We start from the raw sequence: 25811 nt of genomic DNA on the forward strand, positions 1-25811 counted from the left end.
TGCCGTCCACACAATGCAATTGGCTCACTTTAACCTCTCTAGGTCAGCATGGCCGTCGGCATGGAGCTCAAGGTGGTGGAGTCATATCTACCTCGTCTTATCTGCGTGTGTGTAAAAAAAGCAACGAAAGTTCGCTAACATTATAATGTTGGAGAAAAAAAAACATCAAATCTTGGGAATTATCAAAACTTTTCTCTATTCGGTACTTCGGTTTTATTCAAACATCAAGCTATTTATACATGTATAAACGCAGATGCATTAATCACAGTACAGTACAAAGATGATCTATTATTCAAATGTGACGTTTCAGGGACAAGTGACGAAAGTGCCGTTTCAAACAAGACAGTCATATACGTCCCAGTTGAACAGTGACGAAGGAAAGGACAAAAGCGATTCGTTCGTTGTCATTACAATTTTGGACAAGACACAACCGGCACATGTCGAAGCTGACAAATATGAACACACAAGTTTTGTCGCGACGCACATTCAAGTCGCTACCAGAAATAGTCACGTTCATGCCATAATTGCTCGCTGTTAAATGCCACTTAGCTATATGTAAACGTGTCTTTCAAAAAAAAAAAAAAAGGGAAAGAGTTGCTGTAATCAGCAACAACTTTACTCATTGAGGAATATAAGCAGAAATGTGAGTATAACTGACTCAAAGCTGTCGCCACGGAGCGCAGCCATATTGGTTGTGAGGCTGGGAGGGGTGGAAGGGGGAGCACGAAGTCGAAGCCGAAGCCTGGCTGCGCTCACACTAGATTTCACTTTAGTCGGACTAAATTTGGACAATGTACTGGACATCAGTTTCTTCATTAACGTTTGCCCAAATGTTGAAATAGTTCTCTCTCTGAATTTCTTTCATCAAATTCAACAATGACCTACATCTGAATGTAAAATCAAAAATGTACATTCTTCATATGAATGCAAACTACCGACCAGCGGAAATACCAAAGCAAAAGAATCTTTACAATCGGTGAGCCCCCCGACCCCCACCTTCCCATGTCCTATAAGCACATTAACTGTTTAGTTCAGTACTTTGGTTAAAAAAAAAAAAAGTGAAATACAGCACCCTATATTGACAGAAGAAAAAAACAGTGTTGTTTGAATTTTTTGCAGCTTTATTGTTGTATTAGCTAATGGCTGTGTCATATTTCAGTTTTTCAATCTGCAAAACTCAACCATTTTTTTTTAATGTTCAAACTTCAACGCTCTGTGGAATTTGGATTTTTCCCTGTGGACTCATGTAGGTTTTCATGCATAGTAACATGGCTGTTAGTTTATTTGAATGCTTCATTAATTACTTATCACCCGTGTGAATTTGAGTGATTTGTGTGCCCACTGCAGGGTGTACCCCGCCTCTTGCCCCTGCAACACATGTGTATATGAGTGTATCAAAAAGAGATGAATGGATAGGATTAATAATAGTGGTGGTGCAATTGTTAATGTACAGAACTTTGAACAATTTGCAAAATCGTTAATTTTTTGAAGTGGGAGCATGATGCTTCCTCAGCATATTCTTATCTTTTTCGGAATGGTTGAAATATTGTCTTACTTATTGTTTCACATGCTTGGCTAGGCATGACATTTTGTCTTAGGGAAAGACACAAATGGGCGAAAAGCAGCACATCCGCAAACTGGCATTATTTGGTGACTGATGATGTCTTGGTGTTATTAATGATGAACCACACAGCAAAGACAAAAATACATTATGTATTATGGAAATGGGTTAAAGCTTTCCTCTCTCGAACCTAACAATGCTGTATTTGCTGCCGTGATAAAAAATATTACAGTAAAGACTTGTTCGAAGGTCGTGCTGTAAAATAAGCGTTCAAGTTAGCGCATATGGCAACCAAGTTAGCACGTTTGCCGACTTCTGATGTTTTTTTTTTCACATGTTTGTTCCTTAAAACAAAAACATGCACGTTATCATGTAAAGGTGAGTGGTTGTTTGTCTAGAAGTGCAATTGGCCGGTCACCAGTCCAGGGTGTGACCTCTCCAGGTCGCAGTTCCCCCGTGAGCTAAATGAGAACAAGCGATACGGAAAAATGCATGAAAGTTAGCGTACAACTGACAAAATCGTTATGTGTAGACAAAAGGACCATTGTTGACGAACACACATACAAGCGACACACAAACTAGTTTCCACGGGGGGGCAAGCATAAATACTGTTTTATTACTGTACTGTACTGCATAGGTGTCAAACTTGAGGCCCAGGGGGCTGATGTGGCCCCCCACATCATTTTGTGGCCTGCCCATGCAAATCATGTTCATCAACTTCCATGATTTTTGCAAAAATCTGTACCCAAATTCCAGAGTGTCACAATGATAAATATTAAGATGTTGCATTTTACTGTTGCCAACGTAAACAAAAGTTGAGCAAAGTATTATCCTTGTCTTTTGATTCTAGAACAAGTTAGACCCTCAATTTGTTGTGTACAGTAATGGTAATAGTATGATTTGGCGCTGAAACATTTCCATGGTTTTATTGTTCTAACGGCCCTCAGAAGGGAAATCATAACTACAATCCAGCCCGAGACAAAAATCAGTTTGACACGCCCGCTATAGTGCATGTAGTGTGAATACATAACGTGGCAAAAGAAGGCACACCCACTTACCGTTGTTACAGATTACTCGTTTTCTTTCTTTTTCCATTGGATTGTTTTATATTTATGACCTAGAACAGTTTTCATACAAATATTTACTACTATTGATTACTTTACAACTATGTTGGCATAGGTTAGTTATAGATTACGGCGTGTTCCGATTTACGGACAAATTTTGGCTACAACGCCACCGTTGGAATAAACTCTGTCGTAAACTGAGGACCTTGAACTTAAAATTTAACTCGTTGTGTTGCTCATATGACATTTATATATTTTTACTTGGTTAGTGCTCTGAGTGTCTTCTTCTTTTTCTCTCGGCTTCTCCCTTTACGGGTCGCCACAGCGTGTCATCTTTTTCCATCTAAGCCTATCTCGTACATCCTCCTCTCTAATAACACCATGTGCCCTCATGGCTTCTCTCATCGACCTTCTCTTTGGCCTTCCTCTCACTCTTTTGTCTGGCAGCTCCATCCTCAGCACCCTTCGACCAATATACTCACGCTCTCACCTCTGAACATGTCCCAACCATCTAAGTCTGCTCTCTTTCACCTTGTCTCCAAAACGTCCAACTTTGGCTGTCCCTCGAATGAGCTCATTTCCAATCCTATCCAACCTGGTCACTCCGAGCGAGAACCTCAACATCTTCATTTCTGGCACCTCCAGTTCTGCTTTCTGTTGTTTCTTCAGTGCCACCGTCTCTAATCCGTACATCATGGCCAGCCTCACAAATGTTTTATAAGCTTTGCCCTTCATCCTAGCGGAGACTCTTCTGTCACATAGAACACCAGACACCTTTCTCCAGCTGCTCCAACCTGCTTGGACCCGTTTCTTCACTTCCTTACCACACTCACCATTGGTCTGGATTGTTGACCCCAAGTATTTGAAGTCGTCCACCCTCGCTCTCTCTTCTCCCTGAAGCTTCACTCCTCCTCCGCCCCCTCTCATTCACGCACTTACATTCTGTTTTACTTCGGCTAATCTTCATCCCTCTCCTTTCCAGTGCGTGCCTCCATCTTTCTAATTGTTCCTCCGCCTGCTCCCTGATTTCACTGCGGATCACAATATCATCTGCGAACATCATGGTCCAAGGGGAATTCAGTCTAATCTCATCTGTCAGCCTATCCATTATTACCGCAAACACGAAGGGGGTCAGCGCGGAACCCTGATGCAGACCCACCTCTACCTTAAATTTTTATGATACACTTACGGCACATCTCACCGCCATTCAGTTGACCTCATAGATGTCATGTACTATTCTAACATTTCTCACCACACCAGACATGCGCATGCAGTACCAAAGTTCCTCTCTTGGTACTCTGCCAATGTAGCTCCTTCTGACCTTCTCTTTACTTTTCCATGAGCATCCTCAAGGCAAATAATGCATCTGTGGTACTCTTTCTCGGCATGAAACCATACTGTTGCTCACAGATACTTACTTCCGTCCTGAGTCTGGCCTCCACTACTCTTTCCCACAACGTCATTGTGTGGCTCGTCATCTTTATTCCTCTGTAGTTTCCACAGTTCTGAACATCGCCTTTGTTCTTAAAAATGGGGGCTCGCACACTTTTCCTCCATTCTTCTGGCATCGTCTCTCCCGCTAGTATTCTATTGAATAAGTTGGTCAAAAACTCCACAGCCACCTCACCAAATTGCTTCCATACCTCCACTGGTGTCATCGGGTTCAACTGTCTTTCCATTTTTCATTCTGTTCAGTGCCTTTTTAACTTCTCCCTTACTAACCTTACTTAGTGCTCTGAGTGTAAGGTACAAAATTACAAAAGGTACAAAAGGTACTGAGGGTGAATGGGGGGGGGGGCAGCATGGTGGATCAGCTGGTAAAGCGTTGGCCTCACATTTCTGAGGACCCGGGTTCGATCCTGGCCTCGTCTGTGTGGAGTTTGCATGTTCTCCCCGTGCCTGTGTGGCTTTTCTCCTGGCACTCCGGTTTCTTCCCGCATCCCAAAAACATGCAACATTAATTGGACACTCTAAATTTCCCCAAGGTGTGATTGTGAGTGCGTCTGTTTTTCTCCATGTGCCCTCCGATTGGCTGGCAACCACTTCAGCGGCACCTACCGCGACCTTCCTGAGGATAAGCGGCAAAGAAAATGGATGGATGGATGGATGGATGAATAGAGGGGGTTGAAAATGACTCAACCAAAGTAAGAAAATACAGACTGAAACTGGAAGTACCCATGTCAAAAATCATTTTTTTAGTCAATTATATATAATACCAGGGCACAATTTGGACAAAAACTGCACACAGTCCAGCAGGGTCTCAAACTGGTGGCCTGTGGATCATTTGCGGTCCACGAGAGAATATCTTGTGGCCCCCACTTAAATAATGTGAACGTGTCATATTAGTGCGGCCCTCAAGTTTTATATCAATGACACTTTTACAGTATTGTGTGCAGAGCTGACGAACCTACCAATCATGATGGCTCTCGGGGGTGTGACATGCTTGGTGGTGTGTAATGTTTCTCTGCTTGTGCAGTGTTCTCATAGAGACAGAAAAATAAATACATAACATAGTGGATGCAGTATGTTTGCCCATAGATTCCCTATTGTTGTGAATTGATTTACAAAAAAATTAAACAGGTTAGACATCCAAAGCCTGTGATTTTAAGCAGCCATAAGACAATGCATTCACCACAAATCATTTTTGTAGCCTAGTTGCTTCCGGAATATAAATCCAGAATCACAATTTTGGCTTTTAAGCCGGGGGGGGGGGGGGGGGGTCGCTGTTCAAGCCCCACTCCGGGTGAAATGTCACAAAAGCAATTAGATATCGGAGCGATTCTAGTCCCTGGCTACCGTTTGCAGGACCTATTTCATTCACGCCTACGCGTGTGTCACATAGTTCTGTGATGCGCATTGCGAAATAAACGAGCAGCGTTTGAGTTGCAGTTCCCCTTTCAAACAAGCTTTGTTTCAGCTGCGATACTAACAGGAAAACCGCTCACACGCTAAACTCAATGACAGAGAGCTTTTGATGATCCTGATTTTCTTTTTAACTACCTACTAAAACTCCCTTCGGTTAGGGCACGAGTCAGCATAGTAAAATGTATTTAATGTGGACAATTTGTTTCACACCGCAGGTGACTTTATTTTCTTTTGTGTTTCTTAGTATCTTACGGTCAATGCTGTCTGTTCTTTTGAAGGTCGCAGGACATATCAAATGCAGCCCAATGCCTGCCAGGACATTGTTAACTTGTAAATTTCCATTAGCGCGTTCCGCCCCCAGTCAGCTGTGGTGCCGCGACGGTGCCGACATTACCTTTCACAGTTGTCATTTTTTTGTCTAAAGTTTGATCGGATGACGCAGATGAATTCTGTTAGTGTTTAGCATCTGCATTCATTGACCCGGCTTTTGACGATATTGTTGGTTGGTGATTGTTGGAGCTGCAGTACAAACATATTCAGCTGCGCAAACAGCGAGTAATGATAACAGTAATAAATCGAAGAAATACTGTGCATACTGTAGTTGGTCGCCACTATCTAAAACTATTCTTTCACACCAAACTCATCCGAGCATGACCTTGACACTGGAACGACAAAAAAAAAAGGGCTTTCCCTCGTAACTGTTCCCACAAAGTTAAAAGCGACAAATTATTTAAGAAATGTGACTGGTTGCTTTACATAGCTTTATAGTCTTTGGATTGGTGATTATGTGTGTGTGTGTGTGTGTGTGTGTGTGTGTGTGTGGTGTGTGTGTGTGTGTGTGTGTGTGTGTGTGTGTGTGTTGTATATAAAGTTGTCTAATGTCGTGAATTGAAATTTTTAATGGTGCAATGATTATTGCTGTTGTGTAGGCTGGAGGTAAAAGATTTAAAGGGGAATTCGACTGGTTTGCTTGAACAGTGGCTCCAATAGGTCATGGAATATGTCCCCTATTTTGACAATGTGATGTTAAATCCTCTCTCATTTAATAGTGTTTTGAGAAGGTTTTTATCGACAATTGCAAACTTTAAGGGGTGCTGCCATTTTCGCGAGTCATTTTCGCGAGTCACATGACCCACGTGCGCGGATGTGACGTGTACCGTGCCGCAACAAAGGCTTGATTACATGGGACACCATTTACGCCCAGCGCCGATTCCTCAGATTTATCCTCATCTGATGAAGAAATAGCAGTGCCGGTTGATCGGGAAGAGGGAGGAATCTGCCACCACCGAAGGCGGGCCATGAGCTCCGGCGGCGGGCCGCAAGCCGAGCTTCGACGTCCGGGGAGGCCTTTAGCCGAGCTTCGGCATCCGGGGCTATCGAAGCGGGCTGTGGAAGGGCCACAAGCCGAGCTTCCAGGCAGCGGAGGCCGTTAGCCCCGGATGCCGAAGCTAGGCTAAATGCCTCCGCCACCACCGAAGCTCAGCTAAAGGCCTCCCCCGCCTAAAGGCTCGGCTCGCGGCCTGCCGCCAGAGCTCGCCCGTCAGACTCCGCGTCATTCCCGTCCGAAGAACCATCCGCGGCTGCCAGCCCGGAGGTCCCGGGGGACTTTGTTTACGCACTTATGTCACGCGTAGGCCTCCGAGTAGTCAGACTCATCGTCATTCCGCCCGAAGAACCATCCGAATATTCAAGAGTAATTACAGCCGCAGGTTCAAATCTGTATGAAAGTGTTGCTCCGATATCCCGATCAACCGATACTACTATTTCTTCATCACATGAGGATAAATCTGAGAAATCAGCAATGGGAATAAATGGTGTCCCGTGTAATCTAGCTTTTGTTGCGGCACGGTACACGCCACATCCGCACACGTAGGCCATGTGACTCGTGAAAATGGCAGCGCCCCTGAAAATTCGGAATTGTCGATAAAAATCTTAAAACACTATTAAACGAGAGAGGATTTAACATCACATTGTTAAAATAGGGGACATATTACGTGACCGATTGGAGCCACTGTTCATGCAAACCAGTGGATTTCCCCTCTTAAATGAAGTACAGTAGTTCATTTAAAAGTGAAAGGGGAGAGAGTGAAGCAAGGTTTCACCCCAGAGTAAACGCACAACACCATATGGACAGAAACAAGGAGGGCTTTGTGGAAGTCTTGAGCAAGGAGGAACCCACATCCACAAGGCGCACAGCGGTCCTACTGAAAGGGGGCAACAAAGCTGTGCGCCGTATGGGAGAGCAAAAGTTGCTTTGTTTTTTTTTTTTTTTTTTCCTCCCGTGTTTTGTGGATCTTGGTGGGACTTGTCAGGCTTTGGCTGTTCGCTCACTGTGAAACCCAACAGGTGGGTGAGACATTGAGCGGAGTCGTTCACGTCGGGGCTGGAGTGCGAGTCCGTGGGGCGGCTCGGACCGCAAGTGCGTGAAGCAGACTAGAGGGCTAATGAGCTGATCGCGAGCAGCTCGAGGTGCAATAGCGACACGCCACAATCAAGTCATCTCCGTGCACTCGATCGCCGTTGCACGTGGGCCGGGCCTCAGGGTGCATTGTGCGCGCAGCTAATTGGCTGTTAGACGGGGGCTTCGGAGCAGTCACCAATCAGGTCGGAGTGGTCGCCCGCCCCCCCGTCCTCTCCTTCACTTGGCTGCTTGGTCACGCCCCTGGAGAGCTTTAAAAGAAATGCTAGATGCCGCCTCCACAGAGTTCCAACCTCCCTCGTTGAGTCCTCATGAGTGACCCTCAACTCCTAAATCATCAGCATTTTTATTTTATTTAGTTGGGGTTTTTTTTTGTGTGTTTTTTTTAATTTTTTTTTTAGAAAATATCACTGAATTCAACATTAAGTTAAATACATATAATTATTGTTTTTCATATCTTTGTGTTCTTTCTGAGGAGTGAGTGACACCAGCCCAGTTGTACGCACGTTTTTGGGTTTTTTTTTTGTTTCGTGTTTTCCTTTGTTTGGGGGGGGAGACGGACTCAATCATCTGTTGTCTTCTGTGACCTGCAAGAATAGCATCTCTCTCTTCCATCCGTCCATCACAAAGGCTTGAGACGTCCTGGGCGACACCGCTTTGGGTTCGTATCTTATTTTATTAAAAAAAAAAATTCAATGACATATTAGTTTCCATTTTGCTTTCATTTCCATTGTTCCGTGTTTGCATGCGTGCACTGTACTTTATGGTATGGCAGCACACATACCTCTGCTCTAAATAGCCTTCAGTGATACTGTTGAATTCACAGTGACTTTTGCGGCCTTCCTTACGGTGTGCACTTTGTCTCAGTTTTGTTAATTCTGTCTCGCAGTGATTGTGATTCATTTTCCACTGCACCTCGGAAGGGGGGGGGGGCTGTCGTGTTTTAGACTGTGGGGGAAACTGTTGGATGGGCTTGGAGGGTCATTTTTCATAAAACACACATCATTGGATAAAGCTGTTACAGATTTCAGTGTATTGATCCAACCTCTACCATTTCCCAAAAGGATTAGAAATTTGATGTGACTGGTACTTTTTTTTATATATAGGTTTCTCACAAGTGTAGGCTATATTTTTATATTGAGTGCTGGTGAACCACAAACCCAACAGTAATTGTCATGCCAACATAACAGCTGTCTCATTTCCAAACCAGCTTCTCAAGTTCAGAATCAAGATGTCTTGGGCTGGAGGCATCCCAAAGAAATAGTCATCAAATCAGTAAAGATGAAGGATGCACGAGAGTAGTATTTTTCAGTCCTTGTACGTACAGGCCCTCGTGTATTTCCACGAAAGAGAATGGTTAAGGAAAACCTTTGAACAGAAAGCAGTTTTTTTTAATGCTTTTTCCTGGTTTGATATGTTTTGGATTATAGGTGAAACCGAATGTTTATCTTTTGTCGGTATAGCAATGGATAACCTCTCCAGAGGCTTGCAAACGTGGGGATGGAGAAGTGGCGAGCAGCAGCGGAAAAGTACTGAGAGGCAGGGAAATGGAGACGTGTGTGGCTAGGGAGGAAGGTATTCATAGAAAGTCGTGGCTGGGCTTTGCCAAGTCACACTTCTGCACCTGTATCAGAGGACGCGGCTTTTTTAGACAGACGGCGTCCTCGTGTCCAAAGATAACTTGAGTTACATTGGCAATAAATAAATGCTGTGCCAGCTGTTCTTCAGCCAAATATTGCCGAAGGTTGCCACAAACCCTCTGATGCAACAACTTCAAATGTCACTAGGTGAAGCCAAATATGTTGTGGCCTGTCACCAATCTTACATGTCCAATTGCTGCTGCTCTGGGGAAATTGACAGAGGCTATACACTATTTAAGATGAGCCAAAGCCTTGAGCACTCACTTTCTTTTTCCCCTCTATTTCAACCTAACGCAGAACCCCGTTATATCTAAGGTGTGATCTTCACCTGGTGGATAACTTTTGCACTGCAATAATTGTGAAATATTTCACATAGTACAATGGAAAAGTGGCTGAATCCTTTTAGTCCCTGGCTGGTTGTGTGAAGGAGCTTAGCGTGTTGCTATTTTGGAGACTTTATAGTTAGATTCGTCTTGACAAGAGGGTGTACATAGTTTGCAGGAACCTGTAGGACAATGGGTTCTCGGTTGTTCACTTTCTGCTTTGTTCTCAAGCTTGAGAAGTTATGGAGAGTTGTGTTGCATAAGCAATTCACTGATGTTATCTTGGCAGCTATAACTTTAAACAATCACTCATAGGAACAGGGTTAGGGTAGCACCATAATGTGACAGTTTACTGTAATAATGTGTTTTTCATCAGAAAACTTGGTGATTTTTTTTTTTTTTTTTTCTTGGTAACAAATTCACCAAACTAGGGGAACCGCAACTTCTGGTCTCTGTGGCAGATGCCAATGCTAACTACTCTCATGTTTACATTATCTATAGTATCAGGTGGCTTGGTTTCACTGTGAAACCTGTTTTAACGAGATTAGTGTTTAGTCTGCTCTGTACCAATGTATCAAAAAGATGACTCCTGAACTTCGGCTCAAATTTTGATTGTGATATTCGAATTATTTTAATCATATATAGTAGATAAAAATTTGTCAAATGACTCAAGCAGAGCAAACAGAATTGAAGATGGCCGCAGGTTTGACCATGTGCATCACGCATTGCGACATACATTCTTTACTGGCAGTTGAGTTGACTCCCAGTCACAGATGGTGTAGGGGTACAGTCAGCTGACTTTGGTGTGGCCAGCTATCCTGTGCTGTTTACAAATTATCATCTTGATGATGTGGGCGCAGACGTGCAGGAGCAGATTAGCGGTGCCTCAACGTAACTTTACATTAGTCTGGAACACGTGAGACAACGTTACTGTACTGTGTATGCTGGTCTGATAGCGACAGAGAAGAGCCAACCCACAATTTGGGGTCAGAATATGTGAGCACAAGTTGTAGCTACATAGGTAGTACAGTTAAGTGTTATTTGTCTATGTACATGGTGGAGCATACATGTGACACATGCGCATCCATAAGTGGTAAACGGTTATTGTATGAATTCCAGTGAAAGTGAATAATGAATGTTTTACTTCCTGCTGTCTTACCAGCTCTGACTTAAAAATGCTTCTTTGGTGTAATTTTGTGGCTAGTTTACTTTTTTTTTTTTTTTTTTTTTTTTTTTGCTTTGGTTTACTTTTACTTTTCGTTCAAACTTGTTCATCATATCTTTGAAAAAATGTGAGGAAGGAATTTGACAGCCAATAGGTCAACCATGTGACACCCAGGGTTCCCTTTGACAGCTGATGTGTTTCTTCAACAATCATGTCAAATAAGACCAAATGAAATCATTAAAATCTATATTTTATAGTACAATCCTGACAAACAAATAGCGCCAGGTACTGCAGCAACACGCGGTAACACTAAGACCTTGGCATTCATGTCAGTGGGGCACTTGGAAACCATTTCCAATTGTTTCTGAGAGGCAGTCCGAACCTCATCTGCCAACAGCTTCTGTGCGTCCATATTTCGAACCAGTCCGATTTTATTTGCAGTAGTTTATGCGTGATAGTACACCACAGAGAGAATTCACATGGGCTTAGGAATTATACTGTCAAGAGGCATGATTAATGGCGAAAGTGCATACCTTCTTTTTTAGGTCGTTGACCCGAGTTTTGCGGCTTGGGTGGAAAGTTGTCTCCAGCGCATATTGGTTAAATAATAACTTGGCATCATTTCAGACATTTTCACGATTCTCTATAGTATGCCAATATTGGTCTTATTCAACCTCTATTGAATCCAGACTTGAAAGTCAACACAGCCTAAAGGTTGGCAAATGAAATACTTGGGGCAATACCTTTTAAGTGCCGTATTTCAAGAAGAGCGTAACATGAGCGCTGTACTGTATATCCCGTCTGAGTGAGAAATGGCAGATGATGCACAATCGCTGGCAGGGTCCTGCTGCGTGTGGAGTGTGCAGCGAGGGAGACGTACAAGTGGAGTCCCCCTTGCCCTCAACTTCAAAATAGGTCCAAACCTCATGAAGGAATCCAGGCCTCACTCCGATGTGAAATATCTTGCATACATACAAAGAAGAACGCTCTCAAACTGCATAACCATATGCAAACAACACAATGACACTTCTTTAAATGCAGGAAAGCACCAGAAGTAATGTTATTTTCAATATTAAGCCTCAACACTCGAACTCAGTGGCACAGTGAACAACTGGTTAGAGCGTCTGCCTCACAGTTCTGAGGACTGGTCTTCAAATCCCAGGGTGTACCCCTTCTCCTGCACGTAGACAACTGGGATTTCTCCAGCACTCCCGAGAGCCTTGTGAGGATAGGCGGCTCAGATTATAGATGGATGGACAGCTCGTAAAAATCTTGACCCAAATGTGCAAGTACCTCATATGAGTAAATATTCATCAGATTTACATTATTCAAACGGGAGAAACGGTGATCATGTCAATTGCTGCGGGCTGCATTTTAAATATTTCTTCGCCTACACATAAATAACATGCAGACATGAATTGTTTTTGCTGTGCTTTATTCAGTTACATTTTAAAAGTGGCATAACAAGCATACCATCAATTGTGCAGCACACAGTAAATCTTTTAATGTGTCTCAAATGTGTTTGTGCGAACACTTCAACTGAAATTTTTCAAAAGATGTTGGTGGTGGGGCGGCACGGTGGACCAGATGGTTAAAGCGTTGGCCTCACAGTTCTGAGGTCCCGGGTTCAATCCCAGACCCACCTGAGTGGAGCTTGCATGTTCTCCCCGTGCCTGTGTGGGTTTTCTCCGGGCACTCCGGTTTCTTCTCACATCCCAAAAACATGCAACATTAATTGGACACTCTAAATTGCGCCTAGGTGTGATTGTGAGTGCAGCTGTTTGTCTCCATGTCCCCTGTGATTGGCTGGCAACCAGTTCAGGGTGTACCCCGCCTCCTGCCAGTTGACAGCTGGGATGGGCTCAGGTGCTCCCCGCGACCCTCGTGAGGATAAGCGGCAAAGAAAACGGATGGATGTTAGTGGTGCTATGAAAACATTTTCTTATTTTTGTCCCCTGTAAACACAGTGCAGTAACTCTTACTTTATGAAATGAACACACACGTACCATTTTAAGCTCTGTGATACAAGCTGTACAGTAGAGCGCGCACACATACACGCTTGTAGATCAGACGGGACACATGAGTGAGTTTTTTATGCATTTGTTGACTTTGGCAACTGTCCCAGCCCCTCATCCATTCCTTCCATGCCTCCACATTAACACACACACACACACACACACACACACAGAAACACACTGATTTTGGCTTGTTTTTCAGTCCCTTCCCTTGACAAACATTTCCCTTTTTCCCCCTATACCCATTCTCAAGTGAATGTCCATCCATTCTTCTGCCAGCTGAGTTAGGGCTTTCACTATAATTGTGTGTGTGTGTGTGTGTGTGAGAGTCCCGCGACAAGTTTCTTATCATTTCAGTTTTTTTTCCTGCACATAAGGCACGTCTTGTTTTTCCTCCGTAAAAATAATAGATTTGACTTTATTTGTAATGTAGAATTTTGAAAAACATGTTCTCCAAGAGCTCATTCTGATGGAACACAGAAGTTATTTTGGATCTCTGTAACAGATGGATACAACAGTCATCAATATTGTACATGTACCCATCTAATGTACTCATATGTCATTCGTTCTGTGTTTTTGGGTTCAAAACATGGGCCATCAAACCACTGAAGAGGGGAACCACAGCTCTCTACCATTTTTTTAAGTACAGCCACAGACAATGACAGACCCCCTTCACCTAATTTATTTCGCATTGTTTGCCCAATGACTACAAATTTTTTTTTTTTTTTTACATCCCCACATTAACCCCGACTTCACCTTACTCGATCCTCGCGTCCACCATGTATGCAGAGCCATTTCATGACAATGCTGCTGCTCGTTGTCTCTTCCTGATTGCATCTCCTTCCGCTGTTTCAAAGAAGACCTGCAGTTTCTCTTCCACTTTCATCGTCCCTCGTGTGCTCACGTTTTCATTGACACTGTTTTCCATCTTAATATTTTTAAAAATCGTCGACTATCTTAGCTAAACACCACATTTGACGGTATTTTTTTTTTTTTTTGCTTAGAAATATTTTGACATCTTTTACATTTTCTTTGTATCTACGCATCTGCAATCTGTCTTTTTTTCCTTTCTTTTTGGGTAGATATACACGTTTCCTGTTGAACAAAAAGACAGCAACCATGACGTTGAACGTGGCGGGGTTGGTGGTGATGGCAGTCTTCTACCTGCTGATCCTGGGAACAGGCATTTGGGCTTCCATGCGCTCCAGGAAAGAAGAGAAAAAGTGCCAAGCAGACGGAATGGAGATCACACTACTGGCTGGACGGAACATCAACTTGCTCGTGGGCGTCTTCACGCTTACAGGTAAAAAGTTGCTTGTCTGTCAGGGTAAAGAAAGCAAATAACTGAATGGTGTTTTTAAAAATAATAATCAAACTGTCTTTGCAGCAACATGGGTAGGAGGAGGTTTTATCCTGGGTATCGCTGAAGCCACATACAACCCGACATTAGGAGCAGTGTGGGCTCTCATGCCGGTGCCTTATGTCGTTACATTCTTCTTGGGTGAGTACGACTCCTTACACAAAGGCTGGAGCCAAGAATTAAAAAAACTCAGATTTGCCATTTTTCTGACCAATGCCTCCTGATTACTAACCAGGCCAAATGATAGCTCCCGGTGTTGTACACAAATGCGAAGGCCTTGGAATTGACACCAGCAAGCAGCAGGAAATGCCAATAAAATTAGATACTGACAAAATTAGATGTGGACATGTCCTGCTGTCCATTATGTAACTTCTACATTGGCCCTATGCAAATGTATTTTGATCTGCAAGATTTTTATTTTTTTTAAGGGGGTGGGATTCTCATGTCAAGTTGGCCTCTTGAGAATTTGTCATCATTTCACATTTTGCAATCGGATAAAAACAACAAATCTACATAAATAATCTCATACTGTGTTTGAAAAAAAAAATAACTTGGTTAAAAGCAAGTGCATCCGTTTGATTCCAAAGTCAAGTTTTGTTATTTGTACAGATAAAACTGTTTTTGACCACGGACGGAGCCTCAATCTCTCCACCATTTGGCTATTTGACTGCACAAACCAATAAAAGTGTTGCTGTATTAAAAATAGGACCACGAGAAATCAGTTTAGGGTGGTAATATGAGGCAACAGGTGCAAAGTGATGACTTGTACCAAAGAGACCTCTAAACGCTGAGGGTTACACACACGCGTAAACATTTGCAACAGGTGACACGGCCAGCACGCTAGGCCAATGTCACAATGGTCAGCATAGTGTGAGCGCTATGAGGAATTAGGAACTTTTAACGTACCCAGCTTTGTTTTCAGCTGATAGCATTTTATCTCGCCACGACACTCGTTTCCTTAATGCCTACATCATGGGTGAGCAACATCAAGGACCTCGGGGGTCAAAAACATATGTCAACACTAGAAGTGGGCTACAAAGTGCCATCCACTTCTGAACCAGATGCGTGACAACAATCTCATTTTAAATATGGACAAAATAACTGCATTACAGTTTAGCTGTTTTTTTTATTGAACAAATGTACATAAAATTATCATCATATGGTGTACCTTCAAATGCATGTATAATCAGTCACTGGTTTGACGAGCACGCCATCGCACTCGCAAATCTCCACAGTCGAGCACGAAAAATCACAGGCGTAAAATTTCTTACGAGTAGAAATACATAGATATTGAAAGAGGTCGCTTATTTTGTGTAGTCTTGACCAATGTTCCCTTTAAGCTGCGCCACTGCGCAATTGCGCACTTGTCGCACACACTCAGTGCACATGAAAACCAATCCAGCGCACGGAAGCACACCTTCTCTAACAAAGAGCTGCCGCTCAGCCTACTTCTACTTCTACTTCCTAGTTTACCTGACACCGCCCCCCCTCCGCTCTTAAAGGGGTACGCTCATAATTACAAACCGAACACACACCCGCCACTTTATATCTGCGGGAATAACTGACCATACCCGTACATTTTTCAAATATGAGTCACTGTATAAGAGACGCTTCTTCATGGGTTTGAAGCAAATAACAAAATAAACATACGGAATTGAGATATCGTGAATTCCCCCGCTCTATCCCCTGCTGTAAAATTCTGCTTTTCATAAAAACATGACCATTCAAAGATGGCACAAAACTGGACAGCAAACCAACACTAAATGCTACAATTACTTTTGTACCTCGCTCACCAAAATCAACTCACTCAAAAGATTTGAATGCTGTGTGTCATTCAAAATCCTCAAATTAATGGGTCGATTCACTCACCTGTCAGGTATGATGCTCTGCACTAATGGGAAAGAAAATTAATGGCGTGAGATATGCCCAAGTTTGTGGAGGACAGCACTCGTAATGCACTTTAAAATAAAATGTCAAACGGTTCTTCTTCTGAGAAAAAAAAAAATTGGTGTACCGTTGTTGCAATTGGCTCCTCTTCAGTTCCATAATAAGCGTGTTAAGCATCGTTCTTAAAGTGTGCCTATGTGACCTACAGTATATTGAATGCATATTTTTATTGGCTGTCGGGTTAAATTTATGTTGCATGTTTGTAATATTTGTTTGCGTTGCACTCGTAACAAAACCGCAGCTGACTTTTGTGCGTGACACTCATATCACAGTCAATTCTGTCAAATGCCAAGCAAAGGGTCACATTACCAAATGACCGAGCAGGCTAAGCTAGTGAGCTTTTCCTGGCGATTAAGCAATCAATTTTTGTTCTTAAACCTGACGGAACAGTTTTCATTTCCTTGAGCGACTTACCGGCATTGCAAATGCCGGAGGCGAGCCACGAGCTCCAGCGGTAGGCCGCGAGCCGAGCTTCAGCGTCTGGGGAGGCTGGAAGCCGAGCTTCGGTGGCGGCGGAGGCCTTTAGCCTAGCTTCGGCATCCGGGGCTAACAGCCTCCGCCGCCTGGAAGCTCGGTTCGCAGCCCGCCGCCGGAGCTCTCTCGTCAGCCTCCGTGTCATTCCCGTCTGAAGAACCATCCGCGCTGCCGGCCCAGAGCTCCGGGGGCCTTTGTTAGGCACTTGTGTCCCACACGCAGGCCTCCGAGTAGTCAGACTCGGCGTCATTCTCTCCAGAGAACATCCGAATATTCAACATTTAGAGCCACAGGTTCAAATCTGTATAGAAGTATTCCCAATCAACCGATACTGCTATTTCTTCGTCAGACGAGGATAAATTAGAGAAATCAGGGCAGGGCATAAATGGTGTCCCATGTAATCAATCGTTTGTTGCCGCACGGTACACGTCACATCCGTGGACATAGGTCATGTGACTCGCGAATATGGCAGCGCCCCTGAAAATTCCCAATTGTCGATAAAAAAACTATTAAGTGGGAGAGGATTTGGATCACATTGTCAAAATAGGTTACATATTACATGACCTATCGGATACACTCTTCATGCAAAGCACTGCATTTCCCCTTTAAAACTGTAAGTATAGTGTAGGAAGAGGAAGCATTTTCATAATTTTAAAAAATGAATCAAGTGGCCACTCACGTGGCCCTCGGACTGCCCGTTGCCCATCCCAGTTCTCCATGTACAATGTCAACATTTTCCCGAACCCTCACTTGCCGTCCTATGCTTCTGTATTTCATTGATAGAACAAAAATGTTTTGGCTTCTGTGTCATCTAACATCTTTATGCTTTCTTTTATGGTCCAGGTGGCTTTTTCTTTGCAAAGCCCATGAGAGAGAACAAGTATGTGACAATGATGGACCCCTTCCAGAAGAAGTATGGCAACTTCCTGAGCAATGCTCTGATCCTTCCCGCACTGATCGCTGATGTGTTGTGGGTGTCACGCACACTTGTCAGCCTGGGTGAGTTCCTTCATAATGCAGAACTACCTGGCACAACTATCCTTGCATGCGTCAACAAATCTAGGCACACAATGACTGCTACACTTGGACAAAAACAACTAGATGATTATTGTCAGTGTAGTAAACAAAGAATGAGCTAAAGTCCTCAAGGATAGCATTTTTTTTTTTTAAATTCGGCAATCCCAAGGCAGGACCGTGGGCAACTGGTTAGTACCTCCACGTCAGAGTTCAGAGGGCATGGGTTCCAAACCGAGCTCCTGCCTTTCTGTGTTACGTGAGTTGTATATTCTCCCCGTGCCCGTGTGGGTTTTCTCCGATTACTCCAGTTCCCTCTAACAAACATGCACGGTAGGTTGATTGAAGACAGAAAATTGTCCATAGGCGTGATTGGGAAAGATTGTTTTTTTTCTATATGTGCCCTCGCGATTGGTTGGCGACCAGTTCAGGATGTACCCGCCCTCTCGGTTAGATTCAGCTGGGACAGGCTCCAGGAAACCACGACCATAGTGAGGATAAGCGTTCCGAGAATGGATGGATGGCTAAAGCCATACCAGTGATGTAGTGGTACTCAAATGTGCATGGAGGCTGAAGTGTTTATTTCTGAACTCGTTGAAACTATGCGCCCAGGACTAAATCATGAGTACTTGCATTTATGCTCGCACGTTAACCTGCCGTCCAGTATGACTTCACTTGCATTGATGAGATTTTTACAATGTCTTTTAAATTTGTTGTTACATTTTTCATTATAAGCCATAATGTTTTGCACTGTGATTCCTCCTGTTATTTCTTTATCCTGTATGTTGCAGTGTTTGTTTATGTGAGGATTATGGTGGATGAAAGTGAAAACTGCAGTGCCCATGTGCTTTTGTGTGTGTGTGTGTGTGTGTGTCTGTGTGTGTGTGTGTGTGTGTGTGTGAGGGTGTGTGTGTGTGTGAGGGTGTGGGTGTGGGTGTACGTCATGTTTTTGTGTGTGTGTTTTAATGCTGTCTTCTTTTCCAGTGGTATTTGCAAAAGCGGGTTAAACATCGAGCAGCCTGTTGATTGTGAAAGGTGATCAATTATTCAAACCAGGTTGTTGCTGTCGAGTCAAATGATCCATGCCTTTGCATACTGTCGTGTGTATCTGTATGTGTGCGTGTACTTGTGTGTGTTTGTATAATGTTTGTACATGTGAAATCTGTCTTTGAGTCACCATGGTAGCTCTGTTGACCGTGCCGACACGCCACATGAGCCCATTTTTGTCCAAACCAGTTCAACCAATTTCGCCTCTGGTTGGACCCTTCACTCCTCAGTTAAACCCCCTGACATTTGGAGGACCTGCTGTGCATCCCAAATTTGAACGTAGCTTGATACACAGTTGCACACACACAGACAAAAGCAGTTGCATACAAAGTGCTCTAGACTAGGCAGTATGCTCAGCTTTTGGCTTAGGGTACTGTAAACTTTACTGAATCTGTTCTATACACTCGGCATCATTGGTCTGCTTTTTATATTACAATTTAGTGTGGGATAGAACTTTACAATAAGGCAGACTTTACATCCTGTCAGGGCTCATCTAGTATCAACAGTACACTGCCACGGTCACATTTTTGCAGGAAAGGAAATGGGTACAGGGCAGATAATTGTGTAGAAAGTAGTGTATGTTTGTGTGTGCATGCATGTGTACATGTGTTTCTTCACTCAGTCAGTCGTGTATCTGGCTAGGCACAGGATATTAAAACAAAAAACATGAGGTATTTGAATAGCCCTTTTTCTGTGGCCTACCCTAATGCAGCACATGGAGCCAAAAAGGCCCCCCGATTGTCATTCCGCCTTTTGCTAAATTTAGTGCGCGGGGAAGGCCACAGCTCAACGCACGAGATAATAGATATGCCCCTAAAATCGGAAAGCGAGGAACGCATTACGATGCAGCCAATGTTATGTCATGGACGACCGCAGCTCAAGTAAAATAAGAAACTGAGGATCCAAAGTGATTGAGTCCACAGCTGGTATCGGAATAGGACCTCGCTTTTCTTCCTGGATCTAAATTCAAGAACTAGCTATGATTATTAGTAATTTAAAAAAAGTATTGCACGGCGTCATCTTGGCATGCATAGTTAGGTCAAATATAGCGAGGCCACGCAGATTCATTGAAATAAAAAGTACTGTTTCAGGGAAAACAAACACAACTTTTTTTTCATTAGTCTTCTCTTAAAGGCATCTAGAAATATTATTGGGGCCATTTGATCCATTTATTGGCATCCAGCAGTACATTAGTGCCCTGTAAGGAGACCGCTTTCTCCTTATCAGGTTTATCTTTTGTCCCCAAAACATCAGTACACTCACAATAGGCTTGCTTCATTTGTGCAGTACGAATACTTGGAGTGAAAGAGGAAATGTTTTTTGTTTGTTTGTTTTTTTTTTTTTTCAAAGCAAATAGAGGTCCCTGCGGCGTTGGGGAGATCGGTCACCCAGAGTTTCATTTTATGTCACTCAGCACACGTGAATGTCTCGTGCTTTAAAACCATTACACTGAGCTCACGTCGCACATTTTGGCATTTTGGTGCCAAGTGTGAACAAACCATTGACTGCAGTCCAAGTTATGTAAAGGTTCATAGGTAAGGGCTTGTGCAGGTGCATAAAGACTAATGGACTAATATGACTAATGCATTCAGTGGGAAGGGTGGGCGTGGAAAAGAAGAGTGAACGAGCCAAACTGTAGCAGTCAAGCGACCATTCAATCCAAAGAAGCGGGAAAGTGGTTTGTCAAAAAGTGTGCTGGGCTCAGTCCGGGGTGGGCTCAGTAGGTCAGAGGGTGCTAAGTGCCGATAGATGGTGCAGATCTGACACTTCTCTGTTTAAGGGCATTGTTGTGGTGTGGCTGCAGGCTACGGCTGGGGGGACCCTGGCAATGTGGGAGAAGAGACAGTAAAGGTAGTGACGTTTTGCTTGCCTTGTTTGAGTAACAAGATGTCTTTTTTTTTTTTCTTATTCACTTATTTGCATTCACTCATTCTTTACAGTTTCAGTTGTTTCATTACTTGAACAAGCCTATGTTTGTCTGTTTTTGGTTTTTTTTTTCAACTATTATTTTGAATCTGTAATGATCAGTTTCTATTATGAAGGGTTTTGGAGTCACAATCAATAGGCTGCTTCTGTTCTTATGGTTGTTTTTAATATTATTGCTTTATGTCTGCTTGCTGCTTTAGGATTTATTTTAAAGATCTTTAATACAAAACTTTCTCTGCCCACTTGTAACATTATTGACCTAAATGACTAGTAAGGCAATGCTACGTTATGCAGTTGTAATACATGGTTGTAGTTTTTTTACTCAGCATATGAATTAAATAACAAGACCAAAAAATACATGCAATTACATGGCTCGTTAAAAGTGGATGCATGTACTGTATGTGTTGTGTTGTCTGTGTGTCGTGTGAAAGAAGCGATCTAAAAACAAAAGAGAGGTTGAGGAGATGATAACTTAAACCCGTCAAAAAAAATAAAAATATGTTGCATGTGTCTCCAGTGATAAATGAATGTTGCAAGCGTCGCCTCATCCGTCCTCCGGCGCTCATCACTATGCTGTTTTGTTCCAGGTGGAACTATGGCTGTGATCCTGGACCTCTCTTACGCCTATTCCATTATCATCTCCGCCGTGGTTGCCATTATCTACACGCTCTTGGGAGGGCTTTACTCTGTGGCTTATACAGATGTGATCCAGCTCATCCTCATCTTCATCAGCCTGGTACGGAGCATCTGTTCATTGTCTTGCAGTCGCTAAGTTCGAGAACTTTTTCTTTGTTTGCCTGCTGAGCATTATCAGAAAAGAAGCCCAGTTCAGAGAAGACTTGCTGGATTAAACCTTTCATTTACACACATTTTTCACTCACATTGAAAAATACAAAAGTAAATAAAATTAGAGAGGATATTATTTTAAATGATTACAAATGATGTGTATCTTTATTTTTGTATGAGCAGGATGAAGTGAGCCAAATGAGTTTTTATATCTGGTTGTCTCATGACATCACTTTCAGTTTAGGGGGACATTTGCCATTATTATAACACAGGGGTGCCCAGAGTTTTTTTTTACCCCGAGATCTACTTTTCAAGCAGCCAGCCTCTCGCGAGCTACCGACGACGGGGGTGGGGATGATGGTGATGATGATGAATCCAAACCGTTTTAAGGTTAATGTTATGTTGCCTCCTACATTTAAAATACTGAATTATCTTTATGCGCATTTTATTGTCTGTGCTTTCATCCTGGATCAGGCTGTGCCAAGGTTGAATTTTAAAATGACACACCAAACCTTTCCCACTCGGAAAAGAGAAAATCTCATCCAGTTTAACCACTTTTTCTTCAATTATTCACATACTCCGACAGTCATTGCATGTAAAAACAACAGCATTTCTTTTTGTAACTTTCTCCATTAATATCGAAAGTAAACATAAGCAGCATATCTAGCTCGTCTTTGCTCTACGTTGGCCAGACTGTGTTGCTAACCAAAGCAGCGGTGGTGGACGCTGTCATTTTAAAACACATTGATGGGCTGCGTAAGTACTGTAACATTTGTAATTATGAGTGTACGTCTAAAAAGCGTGGTGGTGGTGTGGGGGGGCTGTAAGGTAAAATAGGAAAAGAGAGTGGGCCGGAGCAGCGGTCGTTGTTAGAGAAAGTTCCTTGTGTTGCCTAAAAGAAACTAGCGGCTTATTCTTTTCATATTTTTTTACAGTACTTATGTGAATTGTGCCATTGGATGTAACAACCAGTCATCCTTCAGTCATTGAATCACGTTGCAAAATGCCACAAACGGAATAGCTGTATGTTATACTTTCAATTCGCAATGGATTTTTTTGTTTTTTTGCGCGCAACGCAGAATATCTGCGAAGTGACTGCATCAGCGGTGCACAATTGTGCACGCACGTGAACATTGGCTGATGTTTTTTTTTTTGGGGGGGGGGGCGCACCGTTACCGCGATCGACGCATTGAGCACCCCTGCTGTAACACATTAAATGTGTAGCATGTGCAGTGGAGGAACAGTTGCCGACTGATGAGCACATCTGCCTCATAGTTCTGAGGACGATGGTTCAAATCCCAGCCCTGCCTGTGGAGTTTTCCACAGGTACTCAGGGTTCCTCCCACATGCCAAAGACGTGCACAGTAGGTTAATTGAAGACTCTAAATTACCTGTTGGTGGGAATGTGAGTGTGAATGGTTGTTTGTTTGTATCTCCCCTGAAAAATAGCTGACAGGGTGTGTCCTGCTTCTCGCCCAGAGTTAGATGTGATGGGTTACAGCACACCCGTCACCCTTGTGGGATATGGAAAACAAAATGAAATGTTTAATGGGGTCATGTACAATAAGAAAGATAATGGCAATTTCCAGCACTCCGTTCGCTTGTAATGTTAAAAGTCGCCACACCCATGAATGGAAGCCAGGTCAGCCCAAGTCATTTCCGGCTCCATTCTCACGCCAGCCAGTCTGCAAATTGGCAGCTGTTGAAAATAGCTGACTCAGAGAGTGGAATAACTATTTATTCGAGGACAGACGGTTTCATAGTAATTCTGAAGGTAAGACGTCATATTAAATTATTGCCCGCGCTGAGAACGCAAGCCTTGCTTTTTGGCCGGTTCAAGGAGCAAAGATGGCCTCCCTCCGGCCACTTTAGCTACTATGACTGCATTGCTGAGTTTTTAGAGCCTTTGGAATTAGCAGTGGCTGTTCATGATTTTGCAAGCCCGAGTTTGATCCCCGCTGGATTAACATTGTTTTATTTTCACTTTTTTTGTAAAAAATGCCTTTCATAATTCAAATATCATGTCATGATTTAGTTAAAACTACTCATATTTGTTTATACAGTAACTCTTGTGGATTTCTGTGTGACCAAAAAACTTCTTTGGCTCTATTTTTATTTCATAGCTTTATAGCTTCTTCACTGGCTACCTTCCTCTTCTGCAATGCTAAATTCTTCTGCATCTCCCTTTTTCCCGTCATATCCTTAAGTTTCTCCCAAAGTCAGCCGCAATATGCTCCAACCCACCCATAATTTAACAGCGCACGAGTATCCTATCATGACTCAAGCGTTTATGAGAGACTGAAATGTGAAGCATATGTGAAACATTTATGCATCACCAAACGATTAGGAAGTACTCACACTCCATTAAACTATAGAGTGCGCATTTCACATCCCCCATCTGGACTTTTTTATGGATGTGAGCGCTTAGTGGTCCCCCTTACTCAGCCCGGCATGGTTGGAAAAGTTGGGTTTGGTGGGCTCCATACGCTTGCTTTCGCTCAGTCACGCAATATATGCAGACGAGCAGAATAATCGAGGCCGCCGTTGTTCCTCCCAGCAGTTGTTGATGATCACCACCGTCTACAATGGAGTATTTGAACAAAAAAAAAGTACAAGAGTAATATGGTGTAGAATTTTACAGCGGATAGAATTACTGAACCGAACAATGTAACATTCCGTCTTTTTTTTTTTCTTCAATTGTGATTATTATTTTTTCTTTAGTTCCCTAATACTTGCAAATATAAATAATCACAACAGTCAAAATAAGATAATGGGAGGAAATTTTAGTGATAAAAAGTAATTGTAACTGCAATTTGTGGTTGAGGAACCGGGCTACGCCGGCTGGTAACCTACTTTAACTCCCGATGAGCTAATGGCTAACAACGTCGCCATCTAGGAACAGCTGCCAGAGTAGCTCTTATTTTCTATTTGTTGCCACCGTAGCAGTCTTGCGCATACGCCCCACATGATTAATTAGCCTAAATAATGTTTGAGCTGAAAAGGTCTTCATCATCGTAAGAGGAGCTGATTGACGAATCCCGCCGCGGGCTATATTTAGCTTCTGTCATGGAAGTTCATGATCGTTATGAGCAGATGCGCTTTGCAGAGTTGTTGTTGAATTGAAAGTGTGTTGTTTTTTTTTTTTTTTTCTTCTGGGATTTATCAGCCGTACACGAGTTTCCCAGTTCCGCGATTCTTTGATAGTCGTCTCGAAACACGATGTAGCATTCGGATCACGCCTTGGCTGAGACTTGTGTGTAATTTCCAGACAGACTGCAAACATCCTCCGCTAAGAGCATAATCAGATCAGCTTAGTTTTGTGTTTGTGCACACAGTGGGTGTGTGTCCCCTTCCTGTTGACCAACCCTCACTCCTTGGACATTTCGCTGACGGCCTACAACCAGTCCTACCAGGCTCCCTGGGTTGGCACGGTGAGCCTGGACGAAGCCGGCAAGTGGTTTGACGACTTCATGCTCCTGGTGAGTCACGGACGACTATATAAATACACACCGGACAGTGAAAATAGCTCATGACACGCAATATGCTGGCTTTTATGACTCTCGCCTCAAAAGGAGCTTTCGAATGAAATTGATGCCAGCTGTGAATTCCCAGGGTTCATTAGACGTATGGCAGCGGAAATATTGTATTCTGTATTATTCACTGTGACAGGCTCTCGGTGGTCTGGCCTACCAAGCGTTCTACCAGAGGATCCTGGCAGCCTCATCTTACACCCAGGCTCAAATGACCTGCTTTGCCTCCTCGGCCTTCTGCCTGGTGCTGGGTATCCCTTCGATCCTCGTGGGAGCTGTGGCTGCATCTACTGGTACACCAAAACACACTTGCGGTCATTGCAGGAGCCTTTAAGAATTTTCCATTTGTAACTCTTCCTCATTCCCGACGTTATCTCTTCATCGAACCGTTCCCCAGATTGGAACTCGACGCTCTACGGACTGCCGACTCCATATGAGCGCGGCGAAGCAGGTTCTATCCTCCCGATCGCCCTGCAGTTCCTCACACCCACCTACGTGTCGATCATCGGGATCGGAGCCGTAGCTGCCGCTGTCATGTCCTCCATGGACTCGGCCCTGCTGTCTTCCGCGTCGTTGTTCTCGTCCAATATCTACAAGAACATAATCCGGAAGCAGGTGAGGATATCACAGATGTGTGCTTTTTTTTTTTTTATTATTATTTTTTTTTAAACAGAT

At 43.3% G+C, this 25811-nt stretch overlaps 1 protein-coding gene across 4 annotated transcripts in view; it reads left to right on the plus strand.

Moving 5' to 3' along the window:
* The first annotated feature begins 444 nt into the window (after nt 1–444).
* Nucleotides 445–25811, plus strand: part of LOC133506125 (high affinity choline transporter 1-like) — a 29763-nt gene continuing 4396 nt past the window's right edge. Inside the window, exons 1-8 of one of the 4 annotated variants that reach the window (XM_061829926.1) lie at nt 445–643; nt 14135–14355; nt 14440–14553; nt 17677–17832; nt 21408–21556; nt 24942–25085; nt 25276–25429; nt 25534–25751. In XM_061829926.1, the coding sequence (XP_061685910.1) occupies nt 14172–14355; nt 14440–14553; nt 17677–17832; nt 21408–21556; nt 24942–25085; nt 25276–25429; nt 25534–25751 (1119 nt within the window). In that variant the 5' untranslated portion in view covers nt 445–643; nt 14135–14171. The other 3 variants (XM_061829924.1, XM_061829927.1, XM_061829928.1) reach the window with 3 other exon arrangements.

The sequence above is a fragment of the Syngnathoides biaculeatus genome, chromosome 9 (genome assembly GCF_019802595.1).
Source record: "Syngnathoides biaculeatus isolate LvHL_M chromosome 9, ASM1980259v1, whole genome shotgun sequence".
Classification (NCBI taxonomy): domain Eukaryota; kingdom Metazoa; phylum Chordata; class Actinopteri; order Syngnathiformes; family Syngnathidae; genus Syngnathoides; species Syngnathoides biaculeatus.